We start from the raw sequence: 15,744 nt of genomic DNA, 5'->3' as shown, positions 1-15,744 counted from the left end.
GCGCAGTATTGTTAAGAACGACGTAAATCACTAACAGGGGTACTTTAGAAAGTTGCTGTGCATGTTCTACTTCAATGAGCGAGGGCCATTAGTGGGTGCAGGAAGGCGGCGGTGACCGCTGAAATATCGGCGGCATGAGCGATTCTTATCCCGATAATTGCATAAATGCTACAGCAATTTGCTGTAATGTTGCTCTAAAAAAGCGTTCTTGGCACACGTTTGGTTCACCTAGTTCTGCTGATGAGAAATTCATTAGGTGAGCGGGCGGGAACACATTTTACCTCACTAAAGCAAGACTACTGCTAACTGAATTAAAACATTTAAAACATTCATACTAACGCACCTTTCACAATTATAAATTCGTCAAAAACTCACCCGAATGTGGGCTAGGAACAAACACCGGAATGTCTCACTTCTGACCGTTTGGTCACGACGCCTTTATTGTACTTTATTCCAAAAAGTGCGCGACGAACATCCGAAGTAGGAAACGAAGAAACACAAGCTTTTATTTACGTTTGGCTAGAAAAGAACTTGGTAATCAAAGACTGGCGGCCCCCGTTAAGGGTGGAAGAGGTGACTTTGCGCCGCATTTCAATCAGCTGCATCACCTGAACAGAGCAGTCGTCTTGCTGCTGCTGAAAGTAGTCTTTGACCTCCTCGATGCGGTCAATCACTTGCTGCGAAGTGAGCTTCACTTTCGGTGGCTCACCCTCCTGCTCACTGTCATCATCTGATGACAGCTCTGCACGGCCTTCAATAGTGGCCCTTAACTCTTCATCCGTCAGCTCCTCGTTATCGACAACACCGTCGTCGCAGCTCACGAAATCGGAGAAGCTCTCTGCTCCGAATGCCTCCCTGATGCGAGGCCACACTGATGGCTCATCATCGAGGCCAGACAGTTCATCTACGCTAGATGACTCCTCGGAGGCGGTGCCACTGTTCCTCAGGAAACCAGCCTTCCTGAAGCAGTTCTTGATCACATCTGCTTTCAGTTGTTGCCAGATGCTGGCCAACACTTCGACCGGGAATCTCGCGTCTATTTTCGATTCCCGGCTGCTGTTCATGTCGAAGAGCAGGCGCTCGACAAGGCGTGTGCGGTAGGCAGCCTTCACCGAATGCACGACGCCTTGATCGATCGGCTGAAGCACCGATGTGGCATTCGGGGGAAAGTACGCCAGCTCAACTGCTTCGAGCTGGGGTGGCTTCATGTGGCTCGAGCAGTTGTCCAAAAAAAGGAGCACTTTCCTTTTCTGCTTCGACATTTGCCGGTCGAACTGCAGCAGCCAGGCGTTGAATAAGTCCTTCGTCATCCAGGCCTTCGTGTTGGCAGTCCAGTCCACTGGCAAACTCTTTACGTGCCGCAAAGCACGGGGCTGTTTAGACTTTCCAATTAACAACAGCTTTACTTTTTCTGTACCACTCATGTTGCAGCAAAACAACACGGTCAAACGTTCTTTGGAGCGCTTACCACCGTGGCAGCGGCTGCCAGAAACCGTGTATGTTCTGCTGGGCTTCGCCTTGTAAAAGAGGCCACTTTCGTCCGCGTTGAATATGTCCTTGTCGTCGTACCGGGCAAGAAACGTTGGCAGCTCGTTTTCCTTCCATTCGGTGACGGCGTCAACGCTTACGCTGTTGCGTTCACCGCAGACTTGCATGTATGTTACGCCGTGCCTCGCCTTGAAGCGGTCCAACCATCCGTCGCTGAAAGTGACATCGTTGTGCCCGAGGATCACGGCTAATTGCTCTGCCCGCTTCCGCAACATTAGACCATTCACTGGAATGTCGCGCGCTCGGGCATCGCGCAGCCACATCAAAAGCGCGGACTCCACTTCTGGGTGTGTGGCTTCGCGGAGCCTGAACCGCTTAGGGTTAATTTCCCCCGACACTTGCTTGCTGGCGATTCCTTTGTTGTTTCATCGCCTCCTTTAACTAGATGCCCGGAACGTCGCCCGCTTTTCCATTGGAGTCGGCCTGCCGCGCGTTGCGGGGAGACGTCCAGAGATGGCGCTGACCACCGACAGTATTTTTTTTTTTTTCGTCGCGCCGGCGGCAGCGCGGGGCCGGCGGTCCGGTGTCGACCTCGCGTCTCGCGGCATAGCAAACGCCGGGCTCCGGCAGACGCATGCACACTTTAGCGTGCACATTAGAGGCGCACGAAGCTTTCCGTCACAAAATGTATCTTCTGATAGTGCGCGCGTCGGGCCCGGCAGTAGTAGCGCAGGGGCTAAAATAGAATTCGAGGTGCGATAAATTCCTTTAAACTAATTATATCGTACGCGTTTGTGCGCAACCTACTGACCCGCTTAACGCTGTTATAGTGATTTCTCGCTGATTCCCTCCTTCAGATGGATACATTTCTATGCGAAGACACCGACACGATCGAATTTCATTCTATCACATGCACAAGCGTTATGTTAAGGCCTTTTCGGGTTTCACCTCATAAGATGCATGTATACCAACGAGAACATTGGACGACTCTATATATGTACAGCTTTGATCATTTTTTCTGTCTCTTATAAAACATTGGCATATTCTCTCAGCAAAATATAACCCTTTTTGAAGCTGTTTATAATTTTTAAGACGTTGCTTGACGGCGTTTCTTAATGAGACGAGCTCATTATTGCTCCTGCGAACTGAATTCGTGTTCTTCGATTATGATGATCGTTTGTCAAAATTATTGTTCTAGCATCGGTGTAAATGGCTGTTTATAGTCCTATACCGGTAGTGATATACTTGTCTGCAGCTGATCGCCCAGTGTTCATCGTCAGCGATGACAGGCCTGCTCGACGAATCACGATTGTTGGCGTTAATTGCCAGCACTACGGGGATTCGTTTTCATACGATCGACTCAATTCTCATGGGGCCATGCATATAAATTGATGACATGGTTACTGATCGATAATTGATAGCTCCGGCTGTGGTCGGTAGCTTTGGGTGGACGCATCGCGAACCCGTGTGACCGTCCACTGGCGCTTGAAGACGTCTGCCGGACCACTTTACTAACCTGTATCCGAAACACGCCCAGACTAGTAACGCTCTTTATTCCAAACGAGAAGCAAGCAAAACACAGTCTCCAAAATATATGTGAAAAAAGCTAGAAGTGTTGCACTAGGTAAATGTGAATGATACGTACATGTGAAAAACAATTGTTAACTGTTGAAATACTATGTTATAATTCAAAATAGATGTGATTGAACTGGTGAAATGCATTACAATTTTAACACTTTGCGAGACAGAGGCTTGCGCTGCAACAGCTTAAAGGAAGCGCTTCGGTCGGTTGCTCCTTGAGCGTAGTTGGTTAAAAGGGGCTTAATGAACTTCCTGGCGACGAGTTCGAGGAGGTTCCTGCGGTGAGCAGGGTCTTGGTTGCCACAGCTGAGGACCGGGAGGCTTTCGAGGACTTGGACGCTTCTCTCTACACAAACTTCAAGGGGCTTCGAGATGGACCTTCGATGCGAAAGCACAGAGTCCACAAACCTCCGAAGTCCTATCAGAAGCTTGACGAGCTCTTGTGTGGGGTAGAAGAGTCCACCACGGTCTTGATGGTTGATCAGTCCAAGATGGGGAGTGCTGCTCCTCGCCCCCTGAAGCACTGCGATGCAGTCGGCGCAGGGTATGTGCTCGCTTGCAGCGCGCACAATGAAGCCTCCGATCATAGCAAGGCTGGCAACGTCGGGATTAGACACCAATGGTCTCTCTGAAAGGCAGTGTTCTTTCAAACCCTGCGCTGCTGTGTCCAGTAACTTGTCAGTGACGTCCGTGCTTGCGGGACGTCTCTGCTGAACTGCGAGCAGTTGGCTTGATGCGAATGACGTTGCGCTCTGGACGTTGCTGTCTGTGGAAGCCGCCACGATACCCGTCTTCAGCATCTTTTCGAGGCCGCAGATTGCACTCTTCACGTCCAGTGCGTCGTTGCACCCCGAACTTCGGCGCAGAAAACCAAACATGGACTCGATGGGGTCACTAGACATCTTTCGGGTAAGGACGAACCGAAACTTTTTCACACTGAGCAGATGGCGAACGCAATCCACGTTTGACTTCGTGGCAAATGTCAGGGCATGGTACGTTTCTTTGCTTAAGAAGTGGTCTGGTTCACTCGAGTTCTTCAGGTCCTCAATGTAAGCAGCAAACTCCACTTCTAGCCAAATGAGCCTGGCATCGTCTACGTCGGTGAAATGACGCGCGTCGTCGTTGTTGCAGTGAATGTATTGCTGACAATTGCTCACGTCCATAATCGTGAACCACTTTTGCATCACTTCAAGGAACTTGATGCTGGGTCCCGCAGACGCGAACTCCATGTCGGCAGTGTGGCCTGCTTGTTCTTTCAAATACTTCAGGGCAGCTATAACCGGAGCTGAAAAAAGCTGCACCGCCAGTCTCACGCTCATTTTTTCAATGTTCGTCGGGTACAGGTGTTTTCGTGTAAGGAAGCGGATAGGTTTCACCGTCAAATTTTTCTGCATTTTGTACACTCTCTTCAGGTATTTTGAGGAGATTTCCTTTTCTCCGCCCATATCTTTGGCAAGGAATTGGGACCTCACGTTCTTAATGATATGGCTCTGGTCGAAGGAAAGGAAAATGCTCTTTGTGGGATCAGCAGGGTGTGGAGCACATGTTCTTGCTTCTCCTCCGGACAAAATTTGCATTGCCGTCACGTTGATTCTATGGTTGTCGGTGACCACGCGGATGACATCGAAACCGACATGCAATGTCTTCTGGATGACATGGCGGATCACTTCTGCAAGCTGCTCTCCAGTGCACCCTTTCGTGAAGAAATACCCGACGGGTATCTTGTACCTGGCATGCAGGCCGCAGAGAAGAAAGCACAAGACAGAATTTGCCAAGGTTTCGTCGTTAGATCCCGCGACAAGATGCTGCAGCTCGGGGCCCATGTCAACGTCACCGATGAATGCATCTCTTTGTTTGCTGTACTGCAGCTTCTGCCGAATCCTCATTTCGTCCACGATTAGGGAGCAGACTTTGGACTGAGCCGTGTCAAGGCCCTGCAGTTCCACTTCGAGGCGACAACGAACTAGGTGACTAAACCCAACTTCCCCAGATACCGTGCCGATGTACTTCTGAAGTGTCTTGTTGCAGGGTAGCCTTAAGAGGTTTTCCGTCCGCAAGTACTCATAGGCTTTAGCTGACAAATTTCGAATGACAATGCAGTGTCGAATTGTTGTCTCCGACCACTGCGGCTTCTTTTTTTTGTAGTTTTTTACTTGGTCCAGTAGCAGTAGGGCCTTTGCATCTCCTCTCTCTGCGTCAGATGCCACTTCTAGAAATGTTCCAACACAGGATTCGTCTCGAAGCTTCTGCAGCTCCTGTTTGTATGCATCGACTGTTCTTGTCAGTCTTTCGTTTTTCCGCCGAAGTGCACGTTCCATCTCCCTCCATCGTTTGCGCTCTAGGTACAAGAACGACGAGCTAGGTTTCGCTAGCGTCTGAGTTGCGCGCGATCGCTTAGCGTAAACGGATTTTCGCCGCACGCGGTACTCCACTTTATCAGGAGCTTGGACTAGTCCGTCCTTTGGGTCGTTAGTAGACTTTTGACACACAGGCTCATTGCCCAACCACTCGGTCGCCGACGATTCGTGTCCTTCCACTCCGAGGGTCGGGTAGCCGCCTGTCGAAAGGACTGTCGCTGCAGAAACCACATCGGCTGCTTGGTTCCTTGCACTACTACTGAATGCGTACTCAACGCTCCTTGCAGCATTCGTCACTTCTCCATGATCATGAGCGCTGTCTGTGAGCTCGCGCACAAGATCGAAAGACCCATGCTCATTCGATCCAACGCTTGCAATGTCCCCGTCGTGTACCAAACCAGTAGCAGGCCTCTCCTCCGCACAAGTCAATGAAGCCTCTCGATTGCGCTTCCGGATTCTGAGGTCTCTTCTGCTCCTAGCTTCTGTCTGCCCAGCGCACGACGTCAGTTCACTGAACACGCTTGGTACGGCGCCTGGCTTCAACAACCGCTTCTTGACGTTTTCTCGGAAGTCCGACTCGCGGAAGTGCAGGCTGCACACAACAGAGTAATTCGACGTGTCGTTGGGCACCCAGTCCTCTCTTGAAATTGACTTCAGCCACAGTTCGCGCAAACCGCTGTCTGCAGGTATTTCGTGGAAAGAAACGCCCGGCGCTTTCTTCGTCTGACTCGACGTGCATTGTGGCACGCAGCAAAAACGCATCTCTCACAAATTATTTCATTGAAGCCACTTAGAGACAATCAGCGCACAATGCAAACGTTCGGGGCAGCTCACCCGTCAGCAGGCACCGAACTGAATGTTGTATTAGCAGAAGATATGGTTGCAATTAGTTCATCGGCAATGTTCGTGTTCTCAGTAAAGAATAAACACGCTACTTAAAGCCAAAAACTGTTTTATTGGAAGTTTTTCCACCTCCAAACACAATTATGTTATCAAAAATTGCACCAGCAAATTCCTAGCTTGAGCATTATCGTCTGCATGCGGTATGTGGACGTAATTAGATCATCGACAGTGCTTGACTTTCCCGCAAAGAATAAACGCGCTACTTAAATGTTTTATTTGAAGTTGTTTCAGCCCACAAAGTAATTATGTCCTGATGGCTTGCACCGGCAAATTTAATACGTGCCGAAGTGACAGCGTAAAGCCATCGCCTTGGTAAAGCCCCCGGATATCGTCTGCTCCCGGCGAAGCCCGCGGCAGCGGCGCGCCAAGAGCGGGAGCGCGCCGCTGCCGCGAGCTTCGCCGAGCCCGTGGCCGAGGCGGGTTGTTTCGAGCGGCTGCCGCGAGAGGCGCTGGCCACCGACAGTAGTGGAAAGAGAGATTGGGAGAGAGATGGGCAGGAGGTTTTCGGCTCACGTTCCAGGCATATAGTTAAAGGAGGCGATGGTTGTTTACAATCGAACTCACAGTCTGCTTGGAAAGTCCCATCGTTTTAGCTATATCCGCCTGTTTTTCACCACGCGCCACCGCGTTCACAATTTTCATTTTGTCGCTCAGGGAAATCTTCTTCCTTTTCTTGGAGTCCATTTTCGCTCACCTGTGACCTGCCAAGCTCACGAACACAACAAGAATCACAAAATGGCGTTGGGATGCTTGGCTTGGCTTGATCGCAGGCTTGATCAGACGCACCCAGACTGGCTTGGCTAGTGGCTGGGCTTGGCCGGAGGCTACCAATTTCGGCGTGTGGTCAAGTCGGTTGTCAGTCCGTGTTGACGCTGCAAAAGTCCGTTCTATACGAACAATTTTGCCGAAAATTGACGCTAAATTCGTCCACTGTAGCCGATAGTCTGTTGTAGCGCGGTCCGTTACAAACGAACTTTGTTGCATTGATAAAATAGGCGGACCAAACTTCAGTTTGAATATGGTCCATTATATCCGAAAGTCTGTTGTACGCGGGTCCGTTGTAACGAGCGCCGACTGTATCACGTCACCAACGCACATTGTGCACAGTGCGAACATTTATTATAATTCTCAAATCGCTCATCTGTATGGTAACCTGCCGACGAGGAAGCGCGCGCCGGAGTGCGGGCCGAACCGCCGCAGCATCGTTGATAACAGAATGAACACACTTCCCTTACGACGTCGGCATGCGGCATCCTCCACTTTATCATTTCTTTTCTTTCTATTCGCTGCTGATCGAAAGATAGACGCACCTTAGTACCCCCGCAGGCGTAATCATATCGCTACGCTATCGTCTCGGCAGCCCGCGCGGGCGCTAAGCCTACCTCCGTCTCGGCGCCGTTCTCGCGATAAGTCGTTGTCACAGGAGCAGAAAATCGTGTTTCAGGCGCTTTTAATAATGCCTGTTCTTCCTTTCGGTTATCGATAGACATCTTTACATTATTTTTACGCCATGCGGGGCTTTTGCCGGTCCTCGCATAGACGAATACATGAGCCATTGCCCTGTGATGAGAGTGCCGAGCAGACGACCCACAGCGCCCAGCCAATGAGGTTGCGCCCTGCGGTCACGTGCAGTCAGTAACCAATTAGGCGGCGCTATCCGTCTCTTTTCTACCCCGGTTTTACTCGCAACCAACGGACGAAACGGAGTGGTTCTGGCGGGGAACTGAAAACGAAAAGACGCGCTTTCGAATGAGACCAAGATGGACGCCGTGGCGCATGTAGAACCCGAGGGGCGAGTCGTCGAAAAAATGCTATTTTCGCGTCGAATCTTGGCCGATTTTAGCGGGCGTAGGTGCTATAAATTGATATTATGGCCCAAATACGTACTCCTGGGTCTGGATATTTTGCTAACCGGTAGAAAAATAGCTCTACTTTCCGAAAATGGCGATTTCTAAAAATCGATTTTTTGGCCAAATTTCGGGATTCCAAGACCCGCGTCTCCCCTTAACTCTTTCGCTACCGCCGGAAAATTGACCAATTTTTAGGGGTCCAAGAAAACATTGATTTCCTGCTAAAAAATTGGTTAGGCACTAATTACAGGAACACAAAATGCAGATTATTTAACGGCCTATCCAATAACACCAGTTTTTTCAATGTTTTTATATGTCATAGTTGTGAAAAATATCAAAATCAAAATTTTTGTCAAGTTGTCAAAAAAAATGATTAAAAAAGGAGTTGTGTATATCAAACCACCTGTAGTAGAAAAAATTAGAATATACATTTTGTACGGAAACATTTCAAAAACCCGCCCCAGAAAAAAATGTCGACTTGCGCGGAACAGTTTCTCAGATATAAAGAAAAAATCTTAGCACGCACGGTGCTCGTGTCATGCGGTGAAGCCCAACCTCCAATACAAAATGTGGAATTTCGGGTGGTTCCCTGGAATAAATTTGGCAGTTTGACATTATCAGAGGCACCAATTTTCCCCCACAACGTAAAAACATCTTGTCAATGACTGACTTTGCATTTACAGTAAGCACAATATTTGGGACAAGCACGCGATGTGGAAAGAAACGCATGAAGTTGAAAACGGAACGCCGTGGTTGATGCTTGTTACATTCACGGTCAGTTACCTCTCAAAACATAAAGCTGAGCTTTATTATCATCTTACTCGCAATTGTAGCCTTGCTCGCAAAAATGAGGTACGATGCGCTAGAACCGTGCCCTGCGATCTTTGGCCGAGTAGCAGTTGCGCGATGAAAAAGATCAGCACAACAAGCCTCCTCTATTGCAGCGCCACCTTACAGTTTTCAAATGAAACAGTACAAAAACTTGTAGGAGATTCCGTCCGAATAGACAGTTCAACTAAGCAGCAACATTTGATTTGACACCTGGATATACCCTCGCATGGAAAGGAAACTGGAAGGCGAACAGTTGGCAGTGTAAGGCCGGTTTGAAGCGCTGTCCTCGGCGGAACAGATATCTGGCGACTGGGTGCGATCTTTTGACTTGCATCTGAAGTTCTCATCACAGAAATCGGGTTAGGGTGGGGGGAAATCAGGATCGGCGTGCTTTGTTCAAGGATCAGTCGCGGACGCTCCAGGCACCATGGCAGGTAGCCTTGCAGTTGGGTAACTGCGTAGTAGCGCTAAATATGAATTTCACGATGCAGAAACGAAACCGAAACTGTTGTAAACTGTTCGCGAATGGTCCTGGGGTAAGTAGAACTACCACAGAACTTACAACAACGTGCGCAAAGGCAATAAAACTGCCTAAAATCATAAAGTACCTTTGCAACCAGGCACTGCTTGACATTTTAAGCTGATTTCTGGGGTTATTACTGTCAGAGTGCGAACCTGACGCTTTAAAATCGTTTGCTGGTTCACCATTCATGCCCTGATAGCAAAAAACAAATGCTGGTGCAGAGTAATTACGAGTGGCACGCATTCTTCGTCGGTAGCAGTGACCTTTTCCACACCCAGGCGATTCAAAAGCGTGTCAAAAATCACGTTTCCGTTGCAAAAATGAAAACAAAACAGATTTTGAAAGGCCATTTTCTGATCTAACTCCTAACAGCTTTACTTGTTCGAGCAACGCCTGGAACGCTATGAAAAGGCGCTCCCAAAGTATCGATCAAATTATTCGATTTTGAATAGGCGCGGTAGCGAGAGTTAATGTGTGCTATTGGCTGATGCCAGACAAATGAAGCGAATATTTAAATAGCATGCTTGCACGTGAAACTTGCTCGTATAAAAAAATTCTTTTGTTGCAATAACGCAACTGACACAGTCACAGGACAGAAACATAATGAATCGTAGGCAAACACTACGATAAACTTTACAAGTTGCGGGGACAATGTACCATCTCTTGAATAGCTCTTGCAACAGCGCTACAACTTTTGCAGCCGAAGGAATTGCGGACATATCACGCACACAGTTATCTCAGAGGAACTGGGGGCTCAGGCAAGCTCAAGTCGTGAACTGTAGTAGCCTGCAGAGGCAAGAAAAACCCCCAAGGCTGTTATGTTACCTCGTGTAGCATTATTACACGCTGAAACACCCCGCTTTGTTTTGACAAGTTTGTTAAGCGATTCGACACTTCTGGTTTCTTGTTGCACTGGCTATTCAGAAAACCAAATATTCACCCATTACTGTTTATCAGCTTGTTTTACTCTAAATTGTATGCTCAACATGAACTGCAGACATAGCCCGAAATGCCAAAGTCCAAAAGGCATAAAAATAGAGCGGGACATTGGACAGTACTCCTGATGTGTTTGCTGCAGCTTTTAAATCCCAATGGACCTTTGTCCAGTACTGGCCCTCCTAGCAGCCGCCACGACAAACTAAAAATGGCAGCAAGGCACGCGCCCAAGAAAATCGTGCCTTCGGAGAACTTGTGCACAAAATATCCCGGTCCTGCAGTACCCCTTGCACCCACCCGTCACCCGTACCTTTCCCATGAGTGTCACGGTAGCAGGCGCATGTTCTCATGACTAATCTGCAGTGATGAAAACGCCCTTTTCCTTTACTTTTTTTCATTTTCCTAACTGCTTCACTGGCAGGCGTGAGCTTGCAGCGTGGTCAGCCTCAAACGTCTTTGTCCCTTCCCATAGAAAACCTTTTTTGTGTGTACATACGAGCCCACCTTGACCTATCAGAAGAAAAAAATAAAAACGCGAAGCGCTAGCCAGCATAGCTGCTCCCCAAGCAGAAAGCTGAGGGGCACCCTTGCCGGACGCGCCTGCCAAGAATGCCGGACCAGCAGCCGTGCATGTGCAGATCGCTACTGGAAAAAGGTCCATTAGGCAGTGTCATATTACAGAAAAAAATTAAATTAAGTGAATATCACAGTCCCGCACCTTATCCCATACTCAAGACAAGCAGAAATATCCACTTAAGAGAAAAAAAACTGACCTGCATTGCTTGGCCCTTCTGCTTTATCAGCTGGTTCGCTCGGAGGAGGCTTGGCCGGCAACGGAGACTGGTCTAGGGCAGGACTATGCTGCGAAGGCTCGGAGAACAGGTACCAGGGGGAGGCCAGGGAACCCTCACTCTTCTTCTCCTTCTCCTCCTCCTCCTCCTCCTCCTGCCCATGAAAGTCACCGTGTGGCAGCATGTCGGCAGGGGAGGATGCCAGCAACTCTGTGAACCTAGACCAGGAGGCGGAAACCAGCGATAGCTTCGATGCCTCAGCAAGGACCGCATGCACGCACACATTCAAACCAGGCCAAGTCACTGAACTACCATGTTTACTCAATTCCAGGGCGCTCCCAGTGATGCCACTCCTGAAGAACAATTTGGAGCAGTTTAGTGCATTGAAAAGCCAATTTTGGAGCTTTTTGGAGCAACTAATATCAGTTTTTGAGGTTTTAATTGATTGACTGTAGGGTTTAATGTGCCAGAGCAACGCAGGCGATAAGACGTGCCGTAGTGGAGGGCTCCGGATTATTTTGACCACCCAGGGGTCTTCAAAGTGCGCCAAAATCACATTCACATTATAAACCATGAGAAACGCTTGCATATTTTGCATTTTTTGCCGTGCGGCCTGGGAGTATAACTCGTAAAGAAACCTTAGGAGTGCTGCAACCTAACCTTTCAGCAGTTCTGAGACCCGTTTAATATTGTGAGCGTACGATGCTTATTTTATTTGTATGGTATAGAAGGCGAGGGCGAGAGGCAGTGTACGCGCTAACCAGGAAGCAGACTAGAACAGAAACATAACCTTTGGGAAGTTATATTACCGCAAAAATTACAGGAATACTGCCGCGAACTAGGCATTGGGTTTGTTTATGTTTTGTTTTTACTGCCCGGCCACGCCGGCTGCGTTATCTGTGTCCCAAGCGAAGCGCGTGTTCCATTCTTTATCTTTATGCCGCACGGGTTATCTCATTCTGATACGGAGAGCGTTTCGCGCTAACATCATTAGCCTAGAATAATCTTTGATCTGCAACGTTCTGTATGTAAATTGACTGTTCGAGAAACACTCGCGCTGAAAGATAAAAGCCTGCAGGGCAGACGCCGCGGTATCCGAATCACCGACGCTTGCCCGCACGCGTCACTTTGTTGACTGCTGCTTCGCCGCCTGTGTATTCTTTGACTTGTAAGGGGAGCACAAGTTCACTCCAATAAATGTGTTTTCATTTAAGACAACTGCGTCATTTTTGGCTTTGTGACAATACATTTTTAAAAGGTAGAAAGAACAGGGAAGGAGGAGGGTGTTCCCACACAGGCACAAGCAGGCCGGCACGTCGGCCTGTGGGGGAGTACGCATCTCGTCTCGCGCGAGAGCCCGCGAGACTGCGCGCTCCTTGCCACTGAAGGCAGCGGCCCCATTGGCGGTGCCGACCTAGCTCTGAGCAAAGCATGGGGACACCCGTGGTCCCCACATGGTTCGCACCAGGTCGACAGTCTGCTGATTAGACACTGTGCCTGCAAGCGTCGAGAACCGGTTATTAGGAAAATCTCGCAAAGAGCGACAGGCTCGTAGCGAGCCCAGGTCGAGTGCGGAGATCCCAGAACACACACCGATGATCATAGTGTGAGGACGACGATGTGCGTGGCGAGCGAGGCAGGTGGCACTGGCCTGCCGCCTGCTTCAGTCAGTCAGTGCCAAGTCTGCCAACTGGCTCGTGGAGCAATGAATGCTGCAGCACAAAATGGTGATTGAAGTACAGAAAACATTACCTAAATAAAAATCGAGGATTTGCACCTGCTAACTAGAATACAGTACATGTAATGATTCAAACCACTTGGCCATTACCCCAGCGGTGTCAGGGGAGGAAATATGAAGCCTATATCATTTGGGATGTTTATATATATATATTTTTTTGTTTCACGATTTTGAGCAGCTTAGACGAGTATTTCTTGAATAATGCTTGTGCAGTAAGCGTCTCTCAAGCCACCAATATCTTACGACTAGTGACTGCCCCTTAGGCAAAAAAAGTGAACGCAAATGTGTGGCCATGCTGCTGACTTCTGTGATAGTTCACCCTGCACAAAAAGTGTTTCCTGAACCTTAGTTTTACGATTTACAATAAAAGTTTCAGTTGATTTCAATTCCTTATTACCTTATTAACTTCGCCGACGCTTCTCCAGCCTTTTAACTGGCCCTAGATCTTCTACTACAGTCAAATCCCGCTACAAAGAAATTGACAGGATGTGCAAAAATTTTGTTGAAGCGAAAATTCGTTGGGGCGAAATCTACCCCAACACGAAGGGCAATGAAAATAGCCTCATATATTTCCGCATCATTGGAAGCATAATACAATGTTTAGAAAAAGGAGTGACGTGCAATAACGTCGTCTTTATCCAGATAATGAACATACCAATGGTTATCTGTTTTTACCTGTACGGAAAGACCGTGTCATGGGGAGGGAGGGGGGGGGGGGGTGAAGAAATGCATGCGCAAAACATATTGCTGTACAACAAGGCATGTCCACCGAGCTGATTACTTTCAGATAGCTGCTAGGCAGTCAGAAGCCCCCCCCTTTCGCTTGTGGCAGGGGTGGTGCTGTTATCCTACCAGTCGCACAGGCATATGCAGCTTACAGCTCCAAAGAAACGGAGTCAGTGAAGTCCTGTGCACTTGTGTAGAGCTACTTTGACTTCACAGACCTTACTAAACTTGATAGTCTACAAACTAAAACTAAAGCCACATTCTTCCGGGTAGAAACCTTGTCGTTGCTTAGTTACAACTGAGCGAACAAATTGCTTAACCTGCTAAAGTAAGCATCACACATAGGAAAACGACATCGAGAACAGCACTTTCATATTGATATTCTCACTAAATAAAGTCGCATAAAGTGGAATCATCTCTGTGATAAGATTCTGGGTGATACAAATTTCGGTATGATACGAATTTTTGAGAAGTCCCCGCGAAATTGCATTGTTTGCAAAAGGAAAAATTTCGGCTGTTACGAATGGACCTGCGCGGCCTGACGGATGATACGAACGAGCCAGCAAGGCGCCGGGCTGCCGAGCAAGCAAGCGACGGCGACATATGGGCTCTGTCTCCCATCTTTGTCACTCTTTTCTGGAACGGCCGGGCTGTTTTCTGCTCACGAAAACGTGCCGCGCATGCCACAGGCGCGCTGACACCACATGGAAGCACCCGCATGCTGCCTGCGGCACGGCCGGCGGCGGCAACATGGTGGCGACTTCGGCCACGAAGTGCTGCGGGCCGCTCGAGCGACCGCTTCTAACCGCTCTTTAAAATACCACTCAAGGCACACACAAAGTCGCTTGTGTGGTAAAGGAGCTGATAATGTTGGCGAAAACGGTACTATAAAACATCCACGCAACTAGTGAAAGGGCCCACGAAATATCTGCCGGGGTGCTAAGCCTAAACATCTCCGGCGGGGTCCCCTGGCTGCATGGAGGAAAGAATACTCCATGGCCGGCTGTCTCGAGTGCTTCGCGACTGCTGCCATGAGGCACGCACCTCCCCATTGGCGCAAGTCGTCAGGCTCCTCCCACTGCCGCATGGCGTGTCATTTTCTGACCAAGGCAGAAACTGGCAAGGGTGCGGAATTCAGGGCATGAAAAAATCGCGCGCGCAATGCCGACGCACACGAATCGCGTGCAAAACTGCGCCATGCGGTCCACGCCTTGACGGTTGTGGCGTGTAGTGAGCTGGGTACCACAAGCGAGAAGACAAGTGCGAAGTTTTACACGCTCGGTGACAAGGAGGTTGAAAAAAAGCAGAAAAACATTGTGGATTTCTTTACGCAAAAGTAACAAAAGAAGAAGAAAAAAAAAAAAAACGATAAATTTGTTTAGTGCTCAATTTTTCAGTTTGTGTTTGTTCATACGAATTTCGAATGATACGAATATTTTTCGCGGTCCCGTAACATTTGTATCGAGATTCTACTGTAAACTCAGCCAGAGTGGTCGAAACAACGCCTAGGGAGTCCAGACTTAAGTTTGCATGAGTAATCCCACAGTGTTTACAAATCACTTCAGTGTCAATTTAAATACAACAGCACGGCAGTTCTGCCCAAGTGCTACTGCTCCAAAATCTGCCTAGCAGGAGCCGACCAAAGCTCCAAGGCCCACATACCTGAGCATAGAGTGATCAGGAGGGGTCGCAAGGGTTGGGCGCCCACCACGCCTCCGCCTCCGAGTGACCATAGGTGGCCTGACGAAATCCGGACTGCCGCTGGTCGACGGGCCTGCTTTTTCCGCTGTAGGGGGTGGACACGGATAGCGTGGGTCAGGTGTGGCCTGCACCAAGCCTAAACCCCCTCCTTGCATTGTGAGCAAGCTGACCAAGCACCAAAAGTGATCAAGCTTGGTGAACAAGTACAGTTGACAACGACAGTCAAAACAGAAATAAGTGTATAGATATCTGATCTTGTGCATTTGAAGTTGTGCTTACTAATTAGAATCTTACTAATAAAGCTTTAATTTCTTCAAAT

At 48.7% G+C, this 15,744-nt stretch overlaps 1 protein-coding gene across 4 annotated transcripts in view; it reads right to left on the bottom strand.

The window, feature by feature from the left end:
- LOC144138887 (uncharacterized) overlaps positions 1 to 15,744 on the bottom strand; it is a 92,169-nt gene that overhangs the window by 33,574 nt on the left and 42,851 nt on the right. For all 4 annotated transcript variants that reach the window (XM_077671401.1, XM_077671393.1, XM_077671414.1 and 1 more), the window contains exons 11-12: positions 15,387 to 15,510; positions 11,243 to 11,478 (exon numbers count right to left, since the gene is read on the bottom strand). In XM_077671401.1, coding sequence (XP_077527527.1) covers positions 11,243 to 11,478; positions 15,387 to 15,510 — 360 coding nt within the window. The remainder of the gene's footprint in view (positions 1 to 11,242; positions 11,479 to 15,386; positions 15,511 to 15,744) is intronic.

This window comes from Haemaphysalis longicornis, unplaced genomic scaffold (assembly GCF_048455015.1).
Source record: "Haemaphysalis longicornis isolate Haplotype H1 unplaced genomic scaffold, Haemaphysalis longicornis Haplotype H1 scaffold_1, whole genome shotgun sequence".
In the NCBI taxonomy this organism is placed as follows: Eukaryota; Metazoa; Arthropoda; class Arachnida; order Ixodida; family Ixodidae; genus Haemaphysalis; species Haemaphysalis longicornis.
Note: the sequence above shows the minus strand (reverse complement) of the source record. Positions and strands in the feature narration are given on the sequence as shown.